Here is a 20,424-nt window from a genome sequence, read left to right on the forward strand (position 1 = left end):
ACATGTTGACGATGTTCTTGACGTTGAAGTTCTCCAAGGGAGCCAGGTCAGGATCCATACCCCTCTCATCCTGGAGGACGATCTGCTGGAGGATGCGGTCCAGGAGCTGCCACTGCTGGAAGTTCCTCTTGTCTGAGGGATGACAGGCATCGTATCTTTACTGAGCCCTGGAACCCCCTGGGGCCCTGCCCTAGCGTCACTCCCTGGGGCCAGGCTTGGGAGGTGAGTCCCTCCCCTCCCTTGACAAGCTCCCCGTCTGACTGGGGAGGCAATGCACTACTGATAATGAAGACTCATAAATCCTATCATTTCTTGCTCATCTACAACTGACCTTTTATGAATGTGTCAACCGTCTAGATATATTTCTCTATTCCCTGAAATGCTTTCTGGCCGTCTTCTTCCCTGTTGGTACCCTGAGTATCCTATACCTGGGGAATGCAAATTGCTTTTTTACAATTATCTTCAAAAAGCACATTTAAGAAAGTAAATCTGCTCCAAACATTACATGCTGAATAATGAAGTCTCCAGGGAAAAATTTTTTGAAAGAAAAGGTTTTAGGATTATCAGTGCTATTGTCCTACAGAGGAAGATGAATGGAGACTCATTACAGGTGCACACTGAGAGGGGGTCAGAATGGGCTGAAGAAGTGGCTGTGGAATCCTGGCAGATTTCGTGGTGAAGGTGACCCTGAACTGTGAAGGCAAAGGCATCGTGTGTTGCGCCTGCACAGGGCCCCACGGGCATCCCCTTCTAATCGTAGTCTGGCTGGACGTGGACTTTCTTTTCACGTGATGGCCACAAGCTCCTCTTCCTTGGTTCTTGATCCAAGTACTTTGTTTCTACTGACCACCAAGGGGAGGTCAAGCAGCATGATCCTGGCCTCAAAGGCAAACCATAATGCCCACAAAGTGGAAGGTCACATCTGCATAGCCCCATTTTGAGGCAGAACAGAGGGACCCGTTCACAATGCCCTTAGAGCACTAAACACAGGAAGTCATGTGAGCAGAAGTCGGATTTCCCACGTCTTCCACGAAGACTTTCTAGACTGAGTTCTGGAGAGCTGGCAGCTTCCAGGTCACTGTGTCTGTCCTCCTTTCCATCACTCCACTGACACATGCATTGCAAAGTGGCCATCGTTTTCCATTTACCTTTCAACCAGGAACACAGGGTAAAGCCTGTGTTCACAGAAGTAGAATGTGTTTCATCTAAAGCCCTGATCCCAAAGAAACAAAATTCCTTCATATGTACAGACTCACTGAGCCTCAGGTTCACTCACTGTAAATTGGGTATAATAATACACTCCTTAAGCCATTCTGAGGTATAGAGACACTATCTTAATAGACCTCCCATCACACCCAGCCCAGAGATGGCGACAATAAATTGTAGTTGTCACCACCACCTCGATTACCAACACCAACATCATCACCACTAAAGAGAGTCTGTCTAGGCTGACCATTATGTTGGGCCATGCCAGTTTCCAAATATTCTATTTTATGAAGAGCTTAAGTACCAAATGGTGCAGTTATAGCTCATTTCAAATTGCATGCTGGCGTGGCTATTAGTAATTATGTATAATTTATTCAGTCACCGGGCACGCCTGGATCGTAAGAGCTTAGCCTCTGCTTCTATAGATACTGACATTTGGTATTTGTAAAGTGAGTCAGGAACAAGGGTGGTAGGATGGGAGCCAGCAAGGGCTAGATAGAGGAGTTGATAAAATCTTAAAAAAAAAAAAAAAAAAAGGCAAGGCACACTCTTCCCACAGCTGTGCTGCTCCCCGCAAGCACAAAACTCCTTTTTGGAACGCCCTGAGGAGAATGATCACGACCCCGCCACGAGCTGGCAGTCAGAGCTGTTGGATCCTTCAGGGATCAAGCTCCCGCTCGTTGGACCAGGATGATGGCATTGCTCAGGGCTGACTCCCCCGCTCCTCTGCTGGGGGACAGTGCAAGTCCTGACCCCCAGGAGGAAGGGAAGAGCACGGGCCTGAGTCCTATGGCCTGGCCTCCTGGGAACTGGGGTGCAGGGGGAGACATGGGGAGACTTCCCAACCCTGGGAGCTTCTGACACCCTGTCTCCAGCTGCCCCGGGGCCAGGGGCTCAGGCTGGCTGAGGGAGCTACTCACAGGGCATCTGCAGGCAGTGGTGCAGGACAGACAGCAGGCAGGGGTAGGCCTCTGTGTGCTTCAGTTTCTTGTGGATCAGCTCAAACATCTGGGAAGCACTCTTGGTGTCGATGTGGACCTGAGGGTGTGGAGGGCATAGTGAATGGGGAGAGAGGAGGGGAAGGCAGCAGAGGGAGAGAATGGGGAGGGAGAAGACCCTGCTTTCATCCACTGAGCCCCGTCCGGCAGCAGCATTCCTTTCCTGCCTCTGGTCCAGGCTTAAAAAAGAGACGGGCATGGGCTTCCCTGGTGGCGCAGTGGTTGAGAGTCCGCCTGCCGATGCAGGGGACAGGGGTTCGTGCCCCGGTCCGGGAAGATCCCACATGCCGCAGAGCGGCTGGGCCCGTGAGCCATGGCCGCTGAGCCTGCGCGTCCGGAGCCTGTGCTCCGCAGCGGGAGAGGCCACAACAGTGAGAGGCCCGTGTACCGCAAAAAAAAAAAAAAAAAAGAGACGGGCAGAGAAAAGGAGGAGAGAGCTGTGCTAATTATATAAACCAGGGTTTCCCAACCTCGGCACCACCGGCATCTTGGACTGGATGATTCTCTGTTGTGGGAGGCTGTCCTGTTCATTGCGGGCTGTTCGGCAGCATCCTGGCCCTATATCTACCAGACGTCAGGGGCATCTTCCTCACACCTGTTGCGACAGCTAAGAATGTCTCTAAACATCGCAGGTGTCCCCAAGGGAAGTAAAATCTCCCCTGGTTGAGAGCTACTGATTCAGACTAAGGGAAGGAAGCAGGGGCCTGGATGAGTCAAGGAGCACGTGGCATAGGTTCACGGGTGCGACTTCCAGACCGACTCTGCCACTGAGTGACAACAGCAAGCTGCTTGCCCTTTGCTAACGTCAGTTTCCTTCTCTTTCAATTCAGGGCTTTTTTTTTTTAGAATATAAAGAGATGGTGCTTGGCTACTGAAGCACCACCCCAAAGGAGGTCTCCACGTGGGTAGGGATTTTATAACACAATATTTAAGCAGCAGACGTGTGGATTTTCAGGGTTACCAAGGCTAAAATGGAAATGTTGTTTGCTAAGCATGATCAGGTTAGTGATGGGGAAAGGTATCTCAGGAAATTACTGGAAGACACGGAGAAAGTCACCCCAGGGGAGGCATTTGAGAGTAACCATGTGTAAGAATTGTCTCTCTTTCCTTTGGGGGTTGCAGTGGGAGATGCTCTCCCCGGTTAGGCTCTGCTGGTGAGGCCTGGCAGAGCCACCATACTGCCAGGGCTCCAGAAGCGGGACCTGGCCGTGGAGGCATCCACCAGGGAACCCAGCCAACACCGGACCTACCACAGCACGGCATCTGGGACCCACTGCAGTCGCCCCATCCTTGCAGGCTCCTCACCATGTCAAACCTCCTGGCTAGCTCCAGGTCATCCTCGTTCCGGACCATCTCGAAGAAGTCCAAATGCCTAGACAGGACGGGGGGATACAGGGAGTAGACCTCACCTCCAGGCCAGCCCCGGGTGAGGGTTACAGCCCTTCCAAGCCCCCCACCGACTCAATCTGAAGGCTTCATTCAGGTGAGGCCAAGGCAAAGCCAGAAAGAAGCCAGCTGCCTGTATGTCAACACTCTCCTCCTTTACAGAATCCCATGCCCATCCCTCAGGGAGGCCAACCGAGGGTCCTATCACCTTCCATCGGGCTTTCACAAGTTCGGAACTACTGACATTTGGGGCTGGGTCATCCCTGGCTTTGGGAGGTGGGTGTGTGAGTTCCAAGGTGTGTACCAGCATCCCTGACGACTAGCCACCAGATGCCAGCAGAATCCCCCACTTTGTGACAACCACAAAATGTCTCCAGGAGCTGCCAGAAGTCTCCTGGCACGGGCAGTCAAGGACCACTGCCCTACATCTACCTTCCCCAGTGTTCTTTTTTTTCTTTTTTATTGGAGTATAATTGCTTTACAATGTTGTGTTAGTTTCTGCTGTACAACAAAGTGAATCAGCTATATATATATACCCCCTCCCACTTGGACCTCCCTCCCTCCCCGTCCCCCATCCCACCCATCTAGGTCACCGCAGAGCACCGAGCTGAGCTCCCTGTGCTATACAGCAGGTTCCCACTAGCTCTCTATTTTACACATGGTAGTGCATATATGTCAATCCCAATCTCCCAATTTGTCTCACCCTCCCCTTCCTCCCCTGTGCCTGCACGTCTGTTCTCTACGTCTGGCATCTCTATTCCTGTCCTGCAAACAGTACTGTCCCGTGTCCCCACTCAAAGCCAATCTCTCATCTTCTACCCCATCCACTCCTCCACGCCACCACAAAAGGACCCATTCTCTCTCCCTTAAGACCTAACGTAATAACATAGCCTGTGCGAGTGGGGTGGAACCAGAGAGGCTCACTAGTGATGCACAGGAGCTTCACTGTGCCCTTTGGTCAGCAAAGGCCTTGATGGCTTGCTTGCAGCTTGGCGGGGAGCTTTTCTTGGCTGAGCAGCCGGGCGCTGCGGGACGTTTAACATTCCTGGCTCCCTACAACCAATGCCAGTAGTGCCTCCCACCGGCCAGTTTGAAAACCAAAGAACACCCCTACATGGTTCCAAATTCCCCCCAGCGGGCAGTACTGCCACAGAGGAGGACTACTGGGTCCACCTGCCTATATCATCAGAGATCAGACAGGAGGTCAGCAAAGAGGACAGGCAGGGGCATAGGTGATGTGGGACAAGAAGGTGGGGGAGCTGTCCACCTCCCGCCCCCCAGAGCTGCTTTTGAATCGATGCTGGGTGCGGCAGGCGGTCTCCAGGGGAACAGAAACCTCTACAGGAGTCCTGACCATCCCCCACCGAGGCGTTGTCGCTGTAGGTTTGCACAGGGACGGGTGACTCGGGCCTTACTTGTCCAGGATGGCATTCTCGTGCTGCCGGAGTTTGTCAATCACAGGCTGTATCCCCAGCATCAGGAACTCGTACCGTAGATGTAGACGGAACTCCAGATTATCCTGGGGGTCACCAAGGGAGGACCAGACTCACTGGCTGGTCTCAATTTCCACAGGAGTCCCCAGTGGCCCCCTCACTGCCACTCCAGTCCCACCACCCTGCAGCAAACTCATCAGAACTGCTTCGAGTCCCAGAGTTGCAAGAAAGGGTGGGAGGAGACATGCTCTGACCTTGTTATTTACTCCCTTTAGCTCTCCTGCCTCACTTCCTTTAAGTCCTTCACCAGTTTTCTCTAAGTTTTTGGCCTCAAAGAGCAGTGTTGAAGAGTGATACAGAGCACACACTTTGGAACCAGACATTTCTTGGTTCCAATCCCTGCTCTGTCACTTACTGGTTTTGTGACTTTTGCAAAAGTCTTAGTTTTCTCATCAGTTAAACGGGCATGATATTACTTACCTACAGGAATGATATTCATAAGAACTGCATGGTGAGGTATGGTTAGCAACTAACCAGAACAGATGTCAGCATAAATAGCTAGTACTGACTCACGTGACATCAGCATCTTAGGGACAGGTAATTCCCCCAATCCACCCCACCTAACTCAGGTCATCAGGACGGGACGCAAAAAAAAGTATGCTGGCAGAAAAGAGGGAAAAGCAGAGATCATTAAATTGCCCCTTTTGACCTTCAACAAGCTGACCTTGACTGGGGCACCTAATTGCCTTAGCATTTGGGGGGTTCACCTGCTCTTCAAGTTCTTCTTCGACTGTTGCTATTTTTAAGGTCTGGGAATCCCATTCTGACCCCAAAAGAAGGAAAATCAGAAGTCACACCTCCTAACAGAAGATGCTAGAAGAGCATGATCAGCCACCCCAGAAATCAGTCCAGAAGCAGGTCTTTAGAAAGTTCTAGAAAGAAGGGCCAACACTTGCCCTCCTCCCATAAATGATCCCCCACCATCCTAAACAATCATCAGCCAGACAAGCTTGGGGTTTGTCCATGACACACATAATGCATGACGCGACCCAGGCAGGAAGCTCCCCAGGAACCGCTCATGACAGGGAGGTTTATGACAAGCTGTTCTTTCTTGGCCCCAAGTGAAGGAGGCAAGAGGTGATACAGGTAATCTGAGGACAGTGATGGTAGTGTCAGCCACACTGACCCTCTGCCACGTCCCCAGGCAGCGCTCACGCCCTCTTCCCCAGGTCCGGAAAGTCAGGGCCCAGCAAGGGCACAGAGAAGATGCCTCACCTCTCCAGCGCCAGCATTGAGGACAGCGTTGATAAAGGACATGATGGCTGTTTTCAGATTCACTTCATCTCGGTACCGGCCCAGACTTCGGTCCAGCTCATTCAGCAGTGTCTGGATGGAAAGGCAGGATGGAAAAAGAGAGGAGGGCTCAGGATCCTATGAGTCCAGCCTCTGTGCCTTTGCTCCTGCCCTTCCAATCGCCCAGAATGCCCCATCTGTTCTCTCTACCCAATCTATCCAATCTCATCTTGGACCTTCCCTAAAGCTCACCTTTTCCAGGAAGCATCCTTTGCCTCTCTACATCTCAGCCCCAGTCCTACCTTATTCTCCTGTCCACCCAGCCTTGGGGACTTGCTTTATTTTGCTGGATGATGCTGAAAAGATGCTTTAGCACTTTACAGCTGTTTACAGCTCCTCAGCCCTCCATATCTGTGGGTCCCATTTGTGCAGATTCAACCAATGCCAGGTTGAAAATATACATTTTTTAAATTTCAGAAAGTTCCAAAAAGCAAAATTTGAATTTTTTGAACACCAGTAACTGTTTACATAGCATTTATATGGTACTTACAGTTATTTACAGAGCATTTACATTATATTAGGTCCTATAAGTAATCCAGAGATGATTTAAAGTACACAGAAGGATGTGCATAGGTTACATGCAAATACTACACTATTTTATATAAGACATTTAAGTATCCATAGATTTTGGTATCCACGAGGGTCCTGCGACCGATCCCCCGAGGATACCGAGAGTAACTGTATTCCCTGCCCAGCTCCTTGATAGCATGGGTATTACCTTTTACCTCCTTTGCATCTTCTGCAAAAGGCCAGGGGTCATTTTCTGAACAGAGTAGGTGCTTTCAAATGTTTGATGACAGAATAAGCATATAGTCTATAGTGGTGGATAAACCATAATATTTGTGATAACAGTTCACATCTATTAAGACTTAGTACCAAGACACTATACTTATTGTCTATCTCTTTACCTGGAGCAGGTCAGGGAGAAGAAAAGAGCATAGCATGGCCTGAGTTCCCAGGACTTGTCCCAGTGTCCCTATAGTAGGCACTGGCCCAGGCATCGGGCCTAAAATCTCCATTCCAGCAATGGCATTCGATTCAATATTTCTTGACTGAGCCCCTTTATGAGCCAGGTGCTGGGTTCAGAGACACTGAGCCACAAAAATGAAGCAGACCAATATTCCAGTCTCAAGGAACCCACGGTCTAGTGAGGAGTCCATTTTCCCAGCCAAACCGCCCCTCTCTTAAGGCTCCTCAGCTCTTTTTATATAAGCCCTCCACCAGCCCCACACCTGGAAGCGCGTCCGCTCGGCTGCGTACACCTGGTAGTGTAGCATGGCCTGCAGCACCTTCTTGTGGCCGCCAGGCACCAGGCACACGGCGCCCAGGATCTCCAGCACGGCCACCTTGGTCTTGCTGTTCTCCGTGCGCAGGCTCTGTGCGATGGTGCTGATGGCCTCGGGCTGTGCCAGCACGTGTGCCCGCCCCTGGGAGTTGTTCATCAGAGCTTTGATGCAGCCGATGAGGGAGGTGTGGATGCGGCTTTCACAGGTGGCGTGGTCCATGCTCCGGAGGAAGTTCAGCAAACAGGTCAAGCCCTCCAGCTCGATGAAGCGGGTCACAAACCTGCCCAGACCAGAGCCATCAGCAAAACAGGTATCCTGCAGTTGCATATTATTCTGTATGCATTTTGCAAACAGCTACCCCTTACCTGGGTACCGCTGTGTCCCACCAACAGCAGCCACTTGGTTCACTTGTAAAATTTACCTAAAGCACTAAAATCCTATCACCTCACAAGACTCAGATCTTATTTGCATTTTAAATACCATGCATTTGCACGTCGTTGACTGTGGGTTACACAGCTATGAAGGTGTATATGTGAAAGAGATGATCATGATAATTATTAGGATAATAATCATGGCTGTTAAACCTGAAGACTCATCACCAACGACGATGGGAATTAAGAGAATTATAGTCAGAAAACAAGGAGGACTTGCAGACATGGGAGCCATCAGAGTCACTGCAACAAGGGATCAAGGCTGGGGAAGGCACTCTTCAAGGGATCCCTAAGAAAACATCTGAGTTATCTTGAAGGTTAGCAAAAAAAAACATTAAAAACCCTTTAGTTCAGGGGTTCTTAACCTGGAATCTGTGTTCCCCTAAGGGGTCTATGGCTAACATTCAGGGGTCCATGAACTTGGATGGGAAAAGAAAATTACACTTTTAGTTTTGGTAAAACCTCTACCTGAAATTTAGCATTTCCTTCAGGGATGAACGGAGGCGATAAACTATAGTGACATCAGCAGATCTGTGACTTTGTCGCACAAAGAAATCACAGCTGTTTTCATCTCTAATTACAGTTGCTACAGGAGTCTCAAAATACCATTTCCACTCATCAGGGCTTCAGAATTATGGTGGTTGCCGGTTCTTATTATTTAAGGCATAAAGAAGTACATTTATTGCTATCTCACAAATGTTTAAAATTTGGTAACTATTTCAATTTAATTGGTTCATTTTTAACTTTATCTATTTCTATCTATTTTACTGTTTAACAACATCACTCTGATAAGCACTCAAAAGGTTTCACGTGGGTGGCAAAGTCATCCATGGCACACACACACACACACATACATACACATACATACATACACACACACACACACAGAGGCTTCAAACCCTTGATTCAGTAGAATAATTAATGATCTGAGGAAATGTCATAAATGAAGGTGAGGAAAGCACTACATATAATTAGTACATTTGATCCCCAGTGCGTTTGTATTTCTACATGATTAAAGAAATACGCCTAGAAAAATAGAATGTGCTCTTAAATTGTTAAAAATAGGTATTATTTATTTTCTATTTCATACTTTTATGTATTCCACAAAATTTCCCCCATGACTGTGTGTGACTTTTTTAATCAGAATTTTATTATGGGGAAAAAAAAAATAAATGGAAGTGGGAGATGAACCCGGCAACCTCCCCTCAGCCCTTCTACTTCCTGACGTCCTCATCCTTCCTGCATCCCCTGCCCATACCAGGCCCCCACCCCACCCCGCCTGAGCAACAAGCAGGGATTAGGGGGCTCCCGTTCTCCTTGAGGCTATTTCCAGGCTCCTGGGTCAACCTAGACCACACATGTGCACGTGTGCGTATGTGCACGCGTGCGTGCGCGTGCGTGCATGCGCACACACACACACGAAGATCATTGTGCTGGTAACAACTGGCGCTCTAGAGAAAGAAAAGTCCTGATTGTGGTGTTTGCCAATTTCCATGGTATAAATACCGCCAGCATATCTGATTTCAAAGTATCAATGTGTGTCATTGAACATGGAGCTGGGAAGAGATGCACCGTTTACATATTCCCACCAGGCACACACACTGGGTGTAAACTCACTGAGCACAGGTAACAGTAAAGAGCATACATAACAGTAAAATGTAGTCAAATCATCAGGTAATTAAGGAGTGATAAGTTTCAAGCACTTAATTGCCTTTGTTTTTGGTAGCATTTATTTAATCATGAGTTGATGTAATTTACATTTTCATCATAGCTATGTTTAACAACCAGCTTGCAAAACTGCTGAACATGTTGAGAGTTGGCTCGCACAAGCCAGAATGAGTTGCCAGACACAAGAGGAGCCTGTGGCTCTCTTGGGCCCTTTCACAATGTGGACTGGGACATGGGGAGAGGCTCTTTTCAGCCCTTGAGACACCCATCCCCCCCTTCCTTGCCTGCTCCCACTCTAGATGGAGAAATCTCATCCAGAGACACCACATCGCCCCCTAGTGGCTGGAGTACTTCTCACCCACACTCACCCCTCTGGCGCGGGGCCCCTCATGTGCACAGCTCTTTCTTGTGTACCTGTCCGTATGCCCAACCCCCACCCCCCCATCCTGTTCTGTCTTCCCAATAAAACAAGCACCTGCCTTCAGTTTCTCTTCAGGATCTGAGGTTGATCTCATCTTTCCATGTTCATCTCCCCTCCCCAACATGCCCATCCTCTGGCAGCATCCCAGCTTCTCACAGAGGGGGTGTAGGAGCCGGGATGTGAAAGGAGGTAAAGTGAGCTCTAGGGGATGCTGGAGAGTGGAGTTGGCCAAGGGGACTGGGATGGGAGCAGAGCTCTGCGTGAAGCTTCGGGAAGCTGAGGGGACCGCTGGGTGAGGGGACGTGGAAGGAAGTGAGGGAAGGGGACATCACCTCATGGGCTGTGTCCGGAGGGCCGTCTTCAGGTCTTCCACAACTTGATTCCTCATCTCCGTCTCCTCCTCATCAAACGCGTACAGACTCTGCATCTGAGGTCGGAGAAGGGGGCAGAGGTCACGCTGGACTGCCTGTCTCCCAGCTCCCTGCCACACCCAGCCCAAGTGTGACCCGGGGGCCGCCCTCGCCTCAGGAATGGTGAGGCCTCAGGGAACGGTTTACTAAGACAGAGTGACAGAGTCTGAGAAGAGCCATTCCCAGGCTTCACTTTCCTCATCTGTAAAATGGGGAGAATGATCAGCCCAGACTATTTCCCAAGGCTGTGTGATATATACATAATAAATGTTTCAATGGTTTGGGGGGATCTAAAGTCACACAGGGGAGAGAGGGATCAGGATAAAATCTTGAGAATAACTGAAAAGCTGCTGATCCCCAGAGAGGGTGGGCTGTGGGGTGCAGGGGAGGATCATGACCACTCTCCCCAGAGCCTTTCCAGGCAGGGCCGGGGCAGGACAGGGGCGAGGCTCACCGCGGCCATGGAGTTGATGCGGTCGATGTAATAGTCAGGCCAGCTGGTCGCCAGCTTGTTGGGATCCTCCTGTTCCTGGAACAAGATGAAGGACTGGATGGACCCCCCGGCAAGACAGGCCCACAGTCTGAGACCCTGAGCTTCGTCCCAGGTCAGCATTCAGATTCATCTCCTAGCCCAGCCTAGACGAGGTGACTTCGAGGAAGTTATAAAATCTCCCCAGGCTTCCATTTCCTCCTTGGCAAAAGGCAGATCGTGGACATCGAATCTCAGGACCAGCCAGTGACAGAGGCAGAAACCACACAGGTGTATACACTTTCAAACAATATACACAATTAAAAATAAATTCTTTTTTTTCCCCTGTTATATCTGTTCTGACTCTATTTAATAAAATACAATTTTAAGTCTGTTGAATCTAATGAAAATGTGTGCTTATATTTTGTACATCTCCTTTTTCAAATTTTATTGTTTTCTGATAATATCATTCTCATTGTATTTTACAAAAGTATTTGTCGGTGACAGTTTGGATATTTAAAAACTTGGTCTTTCTCTCAGACAGTTTGGGAAGCACTGATTGACATAGAGCATTTGGTGCAGCGCCTAGCACATAGTAGGTACTCAGTAAACTGTAACTTTAAAAAAGGAGGGAAAAAGACACTCCCAAGGCCCTGGGTTTGGAAGGAGGAAGGGTCTGTGCAGCTAGGAGGTAGAGCCCAGATGAGACATGGCCCTCGGGCCCCAAGAGAAAGCCTCAAGTCCTCCCCAAGTGTGGGCAGGAATGAGGGGAGCTGGACAAGAATTGATGCTGACTGAAAATCCAGTCCTCTCCTCCGGCCAGTGGGTCTGCTTCTGGGCATTACACACACCCTCCTCCTTCCTGTCCCTGTTTCATCTGGAGGTACCCCCTCATCTGCTTTCTGCCAATTTCCTGCTTTCAAATTAGCATGAACATTTACCTCCTCCAGAACCTTCCTGTTGAACCACCTGCCTGCCAGCCAGCCTGGACTTTGCCCTGCATCCCTCAGCCTCATCCACTCTGGCTTCATGATTTTGTTTCTTAAAATCCAAATTTTAGGGCTTCCCTGGTGGCGCAGTGGTTGAGAGTCCGCCTGCTGATGCAGGGGATGCGGGTTCGTGCCCCGGTCCGGGAAGATCCCACATGCCGCGGAGCGGCTGGGCTCGTGAGCCATGGCCGCTGAGCCTGCGCGTCCAGAGCCTGTGCTCCACAATGGGAGAGGCCACAACAGTGAGAGGCCCACATACCGCAAAAAAAAAAAAAAAATCCAAATTTTAGATCAGTGAGAAACCTGGCTTGATCGGGTCTTTGTGACTTCACGTGGATATATATGACCAAAGTCCCCAAATTCTAGCTTCCGCCTTAGAGAGGAGATCACAGAACATAAACGAACGTATCATGAAACACATACTTTCCTGCCTTTACTGGCTCCCCATTTAGCCATTTCACATGCCTTTAATGAGCACCTACTACATGCCAATCACTGCACTGAACCCTGAAAGTACTGAACAAAAAGTCATCCACGTAGTAGTCTGTCTTGTGCCAGAGGCAGGGTGACCGGTGCTCTACGTCCATTTGTGGGCCATGGAAACCCAGGGTGGGGGGCATCTAACACACAACGCTCGTGCGGGGGCTGGGGTAGGGGGTCTGAGAGGACTGGGCTGAGTTACTCAAGATTACTGAAGCTAAGAAAGGGGGAGGGTGTTAGAGACAAGAGGAAGTACCATGTGGAAAGAGAGGGGGGTGTGAAAGTGTGTGGGGAGATGACACACAACGTGGTTTGGAAGGTGGTGAGAGACGTCCTTACATTTTAGTGCGTTTTTTATTTTAGCTGCATAAGGGATCAACGTCAGGGACCTCCAGAGTAAATCAGTTTGGAAAGTGGAGAAGCACGAGATAGGATGAGCTACTCCTGAAATTAATTTTCTCCTTCCTCCCTCCCTCCCTTCCACGACTTGAGCTTTTGAAAGACCTGCTTTCCTCACAATGAGATTCCTAAACACAGAGCACAGTATTCTACAGGTGCTTAATACATGCACACTGAGTTTACTAGACAGTGGCTTGCAGTGCATGCAGGTTCTCAAGGCTCTGGCAGGCTTGCATTCCAGCATCATTGCAGCACTTGCCACGACTGGCTGGTGACTTTGCGTGAAGGCCTCTCTAGGCCTTCCTGGCCTCCTGTGTAGAATGAAAGACTAGACTGGGTTGCTCCTCGGTTCCTTCCAACTCTAGAATAGTGACCAATTTTATGAGCTCGGTCTGGCCCAGTATGGAGCCCGGAACAAATATCTTGAGCGAGAAGAGTTATAAAAGAGCCAGGAATGGGCTCTAAGGAGCACGAAGGAGAAACAGCCCCAAACCATCCCAGACCTGCCCGTCTTCTCCCAGAAGGGAGACTTCTGAGCCTCAGGTGTGGGAAGAACCAGGTCCTAGCTCCCAAACACCTATACACTCTTGAGCTGCAAGCCTGAGAAACGAGAGGGTGGAGGGGTGGGGAGGAAGGTGGGCCAGGAAAAGAAAAATAGAGTGAAAGAAACAGGCTCAAATAGAAAGGTGGCAAGAGAGACGTAGAGAGAAAGAGATGAAGGAAAGAGACATAGAGATGGAGGAAGAGAGAAGAAAGCACAGCCACTGGGAAAGCAGAGGGGAGGAGATAAAACCCAATTAAGACCTGACTGCAGCCCGGCACATCCTTCTAGGGAGGACCATATTCAGGGGACTGACATCTTTTTTTTTTTTTTTTTTTTGCGGTACGCAGGCCTCTCACCGCTGTGGCCTCTCCCGTTGCGGAGCACAGGCTCCGGACGCGCAGGCTCAGTGGCCATGGCTCACGGGCTCAGCCGCTCCGCAGCATGTGGGATCTTCCCGGACCGGGGCACGAACCTGCATCCCCTGCATCGGCAGGCGGATTCTCAACCACTGCGCCACCAGGGAAGTGCAGGGGACTGACATCTTTTAATGAAGGAGAGGAGGAAAGGGAGGAAAGGGTGGGGAGAGTGGAGACCAGTGCGTGTCCCTGGTGTGCATGCTGCCCTGGGACAGGGACACAGCCTGGGACGGGGTGGGGGTGGGGCTAAAGATCCAGAAGAGACCACTCACTTCCCCCCAAATGGAGTTCTTCCAACAGAGCTGCCCCCAGGTATGGCCCAGGGCGCACACCCTCTCCGCATACGCACAGGCACAAGAAAGGAAACTAGACTTTTTTTTTTTGGCCGCGCAGCTTGTGGGATCTTAGTTCCCTGACCAGGGATCGAACCCGGTCCCACAGCAGTGAAAGCACGGAGTCCTAACCACTGGACCACCAGGGAATTCCCTAGACCTGTTATCGTACAGCTCCCTTACCCAGCACCAACTCCTGGAACCCAGTGGGCACCTGCTTACAGGATTTTTGAAAACCAGAATCCTATGTCCCTGAGTGTAAGCTCCATGACAGCAGGGATTATTTTTGTCCTGATTTATTCACTGTCACTCCTCCAACACCTAGAACAGGACAGGTGTACAGTAAATACTGGTTAAATGAATGAGCAAAGCATGGAGGCAAGGGCTGCCGTGCTGTGGACCCTGAGGGACAGCAGAAGGGAATCAGAGAGGGCACCTTCTTCTTGCTGCAGTAGATCTGCCATTTCTTCTCAGGTGGCAGTGCAAACACAGCCTCCCGGTTTTTGTCGGTGAGATCCAATTCATCCTGCAAAGACAACAAGAAATACATCTGAAACCCAGACATGGTTGACCTTCGAATATTCGGTCCTACAGGAAATTACAGTTCCCTCGAATTCCCTCAAAGCCCTCAGCCTGCTGTCCTCCTCCAAAGAGCATCAAAGATATGATAGGGCAATTCTTTTCCTAGAAGTTCAGCCCCATCCTCCCATCTCCTTGCAGCAAGCCCTTGAGCTTCTATCCAAGGATCTTTCACTTCCAGTCCCCGTCCCTGGCTCCTCCTATCCAGGTCCCCTGTTCCCTGCCCATCTCCCGTATTGCTTTGCTAGCCTCTAGTCCTCTAGCCTGGAGCTTCCTGTCTTCCTTCTTTGTCCTTCTTAAGCTTGTCAACACCATAAATCAAGGCTTGACAAAGAAAGAAATCAGTCTACTGATCCAGTTTTTGCCCTCACCCTTCAAGTCTCTGTGCCCTTTGAGTGTCTCCCCCAGAAATTCTCTGGTTCCCCCAACCTCAGCATGGGTCCCAGCACAACTGAAGAGACCTGGTAAAGATGATGAGCTGAGCATCTCTCCTGGCAACAAGGGCACGCCATGCCACGGGAGGTCTGCTTCCCATGGAGGTGTGCCTGCCAGGGATAGCCCTCCGGCTGCACCACCACAAAGACAAGGCTGTACACACGCAGGCTGGGCTCCAGCAGCTGGCCCACGCCTCCCCAGGAGCAGGACTGGGTAGTTTCTGACATCATCAAATTTAGGGTAACTCTTTCGGTAGTTTGGGATGATTTTATAGGTTTGGCTGTGCTGAATGGCCCCTAAAAAAGCTCTCTTATTGAAAATTCTTCTCCTGTGATTCATGAGTTATGCAGGGGCTCATCAAAAAAAAAAAAAAATAGTCAGTGGGCCATGGGAACATAATGTGCTTTTCAGCTCAATTCTTGTAAGGTTTTTTTAAAAAAAAATAAAAGCAAAACTTACATTAAGACAAAAAAAAGCATAGTATTACTAATCTTTACATTTTCTAAAGTGATAGTGAAAGTAATATCTAAGAGGGTACAAGGGTCTTAAATATCAATATCTACACTCTTTGTCCTTTACTTTTATTCAACGAGAACATTTTAGACTTTCCTTCACATAGATCAGAACTGTCCAATAGGAATATAATGGGAGACACATGTATTTAAAAAATTGTTCTGGTCACTTTAAAAAATTAAGAAGGAATAGTTGAACTTAATTTTAATAATACACTGTATTTAACCCAAAATATCTAAAATATGGTCATTTCAAAATATAATCAATGTAAAAAAAAAAAAAAGATCAATGAGGTATTTTACATTCTTTTTTTCAAACTAAGTCATCAAAATCTGGTGTGGATTTCCCATTACAGTTCATGCTGGTTCAGACCAGCCACGTTTCAAGTGTCAGCAGCCCCATGTGACCAGTGGCTGCCATCCTCAACGGCACATTCAAAGAGAACTTGAAACTATGCCCATCGGGTCACCTGCCTTTCAAACTAAAGACTCCAGCAGATCTAATGCTAAAGGAAGGTTCTTCCCTAGAACCACTCTCTTCATATCCCAGGAATGTCCCCAGACCCTGGCTCAAGGTTTCTGAAGCATTTCCTTTCCATGGTCAGAATCAGAAATAAAAGAAAAAGATAGAGTTCTGTGCACCTGACACTGCCCAGCACAAACTCCATCCCTTCTACTTTTGCTTATGCAGTTAGTTCCACCCGGCCTGCCCTCCTGGCCCACCCATCCTGTGGACCCTGGTCTAATTCCCGAGCTCAAAGTCAGCATCCTCCCACAAGCCTTCCACAGCCCCTCCCAGGTAAGAACACCTCTCCCTTCCTGAACTCCAGAGCAGTTATGTTCAACCTTGTATTCTGGCTGTGTACACACTGGTCTTTTCTCACCAGTGGTCTCTTTCACTAAATCGAAGGACCTTTCTTGGAGATTTCGCTCAGCCCAGGTAGCCCATGACTCTGCGGACCATCCACTCCTTACTGAGCCTCTCTTCCCTGGTTTCCTGGACAACCACACTCTTGGGCAGTCCCTCCTGCTTCACTCTATGTTCCTCTGGGGACCCCCGACTTCTCCTCCTCTCTCCTACCATCCAACGTTGAAGTCCCAAAGGGCACCATCCTGGGTCCTCTCCTCCCCTCCCTCTATGCTTCCCCGGGGTGAAGCCTTCGCAGCCATTCCCAAGGACTCAGTGACGATCCTAAACTCTCTCAAACCTGTACCTCCAGCTCACCAGTGTCCTGAGCTCCCGATCCTGGCACCCAGGTGCCTCCTATACTGATCAACTTTGGTGACCCTCAGGTACCTCCCACACTCATGCAGTGTCAGGATGTGCCAGGCACTGTTCTCAGTGCTTAAGGTTTACTCATTAAACTTGCAACAGCCCATTTTACAGGTGAGGAAACTGAGGCACAGAGAACATACGCAAACTTTGTTCATCAGACCCAGACCCTAAGTCTGGGTCTCCACTGGCACATCCTATCCTGTACAGGGTCCCACCATCCACCCACAACCTCACGTAAGAAACTTGGTGTTCCCCAGTTCCTGCTCACTCACCAATCCCAACAAATCCTATACTTCCTTCTCAGTAGCTCTTGAATCTGTCCACTTCTCCCCATCCTCGCTGCTAACACTTTAGTCCAAGCCACCATCCTCCTCAGCTCGGAGTGCACCAAGAGCCTCCCAATGGTCTACACAGACCTTTTTTTTTTTGCACTGGATTTTAATCTTTAATATCTAACATTACTGCTTTAGGGCATGTTTTCCCTGAACCAGGAACAGAGTGCTAATTACATAAAAATATACACATAGAAAAAGTAGTTCTCCATTTTCCCGGGGAAAAAACAGTAACTTCTAGAATACTCAAGGGTTTAGTTTTAATTATAAAGTCTTGGTCATCTCATTTATTAGCTCTGTGACATACATATTTAAATTAAACATTAGACAACCGTTACAACTTATAAAGGTAAGGTGCCATTACTGAGTAAAGAGATTCTCCTGTGAGTGGATGTGTCCCTTCTCCCACCCTGGGTACCCTGGATGGAGGGACCCTACTTTTTTTTAGGAAAGTAGATTGGATCACCTCAAAACCCTGCTTAACCTCTTCGGTGGCTTTCTATCGCCCTTCGGATCGAATCCAAAATCCTTGGTTATTCTCATCGTGATGGTGCTCCCCCCAAAAGGACCCACAGCTCTTTCTTGAATTGAGACTCGCACATCTGCGGCTGCTTCTGCGGGGGACTCCATGGCCCTCTTCTGCACCTCCATCCACTTATCTAACCATCGCTGCGCTTTCAGATCTCCGTGGAAGTGTCACTGCTTCAGAGGAGCCACCATGACTGCTGGTCTAGAAGAAGGCTCCCTGCTAGACACTCCCACAGCTCCCCAAACATTTCCTTTCAAAACACCCACCACATTATCACTACTGTTCAAGATCGGCCTTCCCGTTCGGCTTCAGGTTCTTGGGGGCAGGAACTACTCCTGTTGGTTCGTCACTAAATCCCTGGCAGCCCCACGGGGCCCAGCACACAGCAGTCTCTCAAGAACTATTCTTCATTTGTTTGATCAATACCTCACGCTAGTCTTCCTGCAGACAAGACGGGTCTGACTCATCCTTTTTTGCCAAAGTACCTTGTAAAAAAAAAAAAAAAAAAACCCTGCCACTTAAAATGCTCGATAAATACTTGGTGACTAAAAGGGCCAAAGGAAGGAACACCCCTTGACATGTCCTTCTTTCAAAACTCACATGCTCTGCTCAAGAAGATGTCCCTGCCCGGGATTAATGCAAGAAATATATTTTTCATCTTCATTCCCAGCTCCTATCCTAGAGCTCTTAAATCCCTTGGAATTTCATGAATGATAGAAGTGATAGGAATATCTTTTGTTCCTGACACAGAGCTCCTAAATCCCTTGGAATTTCCTGGGTGATAGGAGCCTCTTTTCTCCTAGGGAAGTGACTCTTGGTGGACCCTAGATAGCTTCAAGGTGGAGGTTGGTCGCCAGAAGGATCAGGCCTTGATTAGAAGCCTAGAACATTCACCCTCACTTCCCAAACTCTGGGGAGATAAGGGCTAAAGATCAAGTTAAAAAAATCTATCATGTCGAAACTGCCATAAATGGCCCTAAATGGCAAGGCTCAGAGAGCTTCCGGCTGGGTGGATGCATCCACGGGTTGCGAGGGTGGGGAAACCCAAACTCCACACGGGCAGACTCCTGCGCTCAGGACAGGAGCCTTACCCTTCTGGGTCTAACCCTACGTACACCTTCATCTGGCTGTTCACATGTATTCTTTAGAATATCCTTTATAATAAACTGGTAATAGTAAATAAAGTGTTTCCCTGACTTCTGTGAGCGATCGGTTCCAGCAAATTATCAAACCCGAGGAGGGGATGGTGGGACCCCCCGATTTGCAGCCACATTGGACAGAAGTGTCGGGGAGCTGGGACCCACCACCTGTGGTGGGTGTCTGAAGTTGGGGGCTGTCTCGTGGATCTGAGCCCTTAACCTGAGGGGTCTGCGCTAACTCTGGGTAGTAAATGTCAGAATTGAGTTAAATCGTAGGACGCCCAGTTGATGTCTATATAAAATTGGAGAACTGCTTGGTGTGGGAAAACCCACATATTTGGCGTCAGCAGTATTCTGCATAAAAAACAGATCTTGCAGGACTAACACGGATCAGGCTCCGAAGGCTATTCTACGCTAGTAAAGGCTTTGTTCTCTCCCACCTCCGGCCCCACCCTGAGGAAAGGCATGAATCAGGACCGTGAGTTTTCCTGAAGCTGATATGATGAGGAAGGCGGATCACTGTTTCTTATCACGTGCATGGTCCCATCTTATAGTGGTCCTGTGATTTGAAGAGCTGAATCGCCTTAATCAGATACATCCGTGACCGAATCCAAGTATGAAACCCCGTTCCCAATCACACTGCCTTGTTTCTCTACAGGCCAGCCATGAGAATGAGTAACCAGGAATTAATGGTAGATGACCCTGTGCTTACTACCCTCTGCCAGGGTTCAGGCCCGAGTCCTGGGCAGGGGTCCTGCTCCCCAGTCCGGGACTTTCTTTGGTGTGCAGGCTTTGTCTCACCATCAGACCTCCCAAGGGAGGAATCATGCTTCTTTCCTGTTCTGTCTCCTTGCGGTCAGAGTATGACATGTCACACACAGGGTGCTGCTGTGGTCTGAATGGGTATCACAAAGGGTCAGGAAGAGCTGCTACCAGTATAAACGAGAGAGCTTCTGTCTTCCCCAGGCTAGACATGGGATGTCATCATCCCAGACCCTACCCACGTTCCAGGTGTGATACAGGCATCTCTACCTTCCTGTTTCTGGTTAATCATCCCCTGTTCTGAGACTTGTGGTTGCCAAGGGGGAGGCGGGTGGGGGAGGGATGGAGTGGGAGGTTGGGATGAGCAGATGTAAGCTATTATGTATAGAACGGATAAACAAGGTCCTACTGTAGAGCACAGAGAACCATATTCAATATCCTATGACAAACCATAATGGAAAAGAATATAAAAAATGTACACATATGTATGACTGAATCACTTAGCTGTATAGCAGAAATTAACACAACACTGTAAATCAACTATACTTCAATGAAAAGAAGAAAATCATCCCCTGTTCTGAGGTACCCAGTGTCCACCTGGGTACCAGAATTCCACCCTGTCTCTTCTTTCTGTGCTCG

The 20,424-nt window shown here is 49.1% G+C and overlaps 1 protein-coding gene across 1 annotated transcript in view; it reads right to left on the minus strand.

Annotated features, from left to right (window-relative positions):
- The window catches only part of DAAM2 (dishevelled associated activator of morphogenesis 2), a 113,537-nt gene that overhangs the window by 27,275 nt on the left and 65,838 nt on the right, over positions 1 to 20,424 (minus strand). The window contains exons 3-11 of the mRNA XM_089918789.1: positions 14,658 to 14,747; positions 11,047 to 11,121; positions 10,515 to 10,609; positions 7,609 to 7,942; positions 6,299 to 6,409; positions 5,006 to 5,109; positions 3,510 to 3,576; positions 2,127 to 2,244; positions 3 to 132 (exon numbers count right to left, since the gene is read on the minus strand). Coding sequence (XP_089774915.1) covers positions 3 to 132; positions 2,127 to 2,244; positions 3,510 to 3,576; positions 5,006 to 5,109; positions 6,299 to 6,409; positions 7,609 to 7,942; positions 10,515 to 10,609; positions 11,047 to 11,121; positions 14,658 to 14,747 — 1,124 coding nt within the window. The remainder of the gene's footprint in view (positions 1 to 2; positions 133 to 2,126; positions 2,245 to 3,509; positions 3,577 to 5,005; positions 5,110 to 6,298; positions 6,410 to 7,608; positions 7,943 to 10,514; positions 10,610 to 11,046; positions 11,122 to 14,657; positions 14,748 to 20,424) is intronic.

The sequence above is a fragment of the Delphinapterus leucas genome, chromosome 10, assembly GCF_059928025.1.
Source record: "Delphinapterus leucas isolate spDelLeu-1000000601 "Yukka" chromosome 10, BTC_Dleu_Yukka2, whole genome shotgun sequence".
Lineage (NCBI taxonomy): Eukaryota > Metazoa > Chordata > Mammalia > Artiodactyla > Monodontidae > Delphinapterus > Delphinapterus leucas.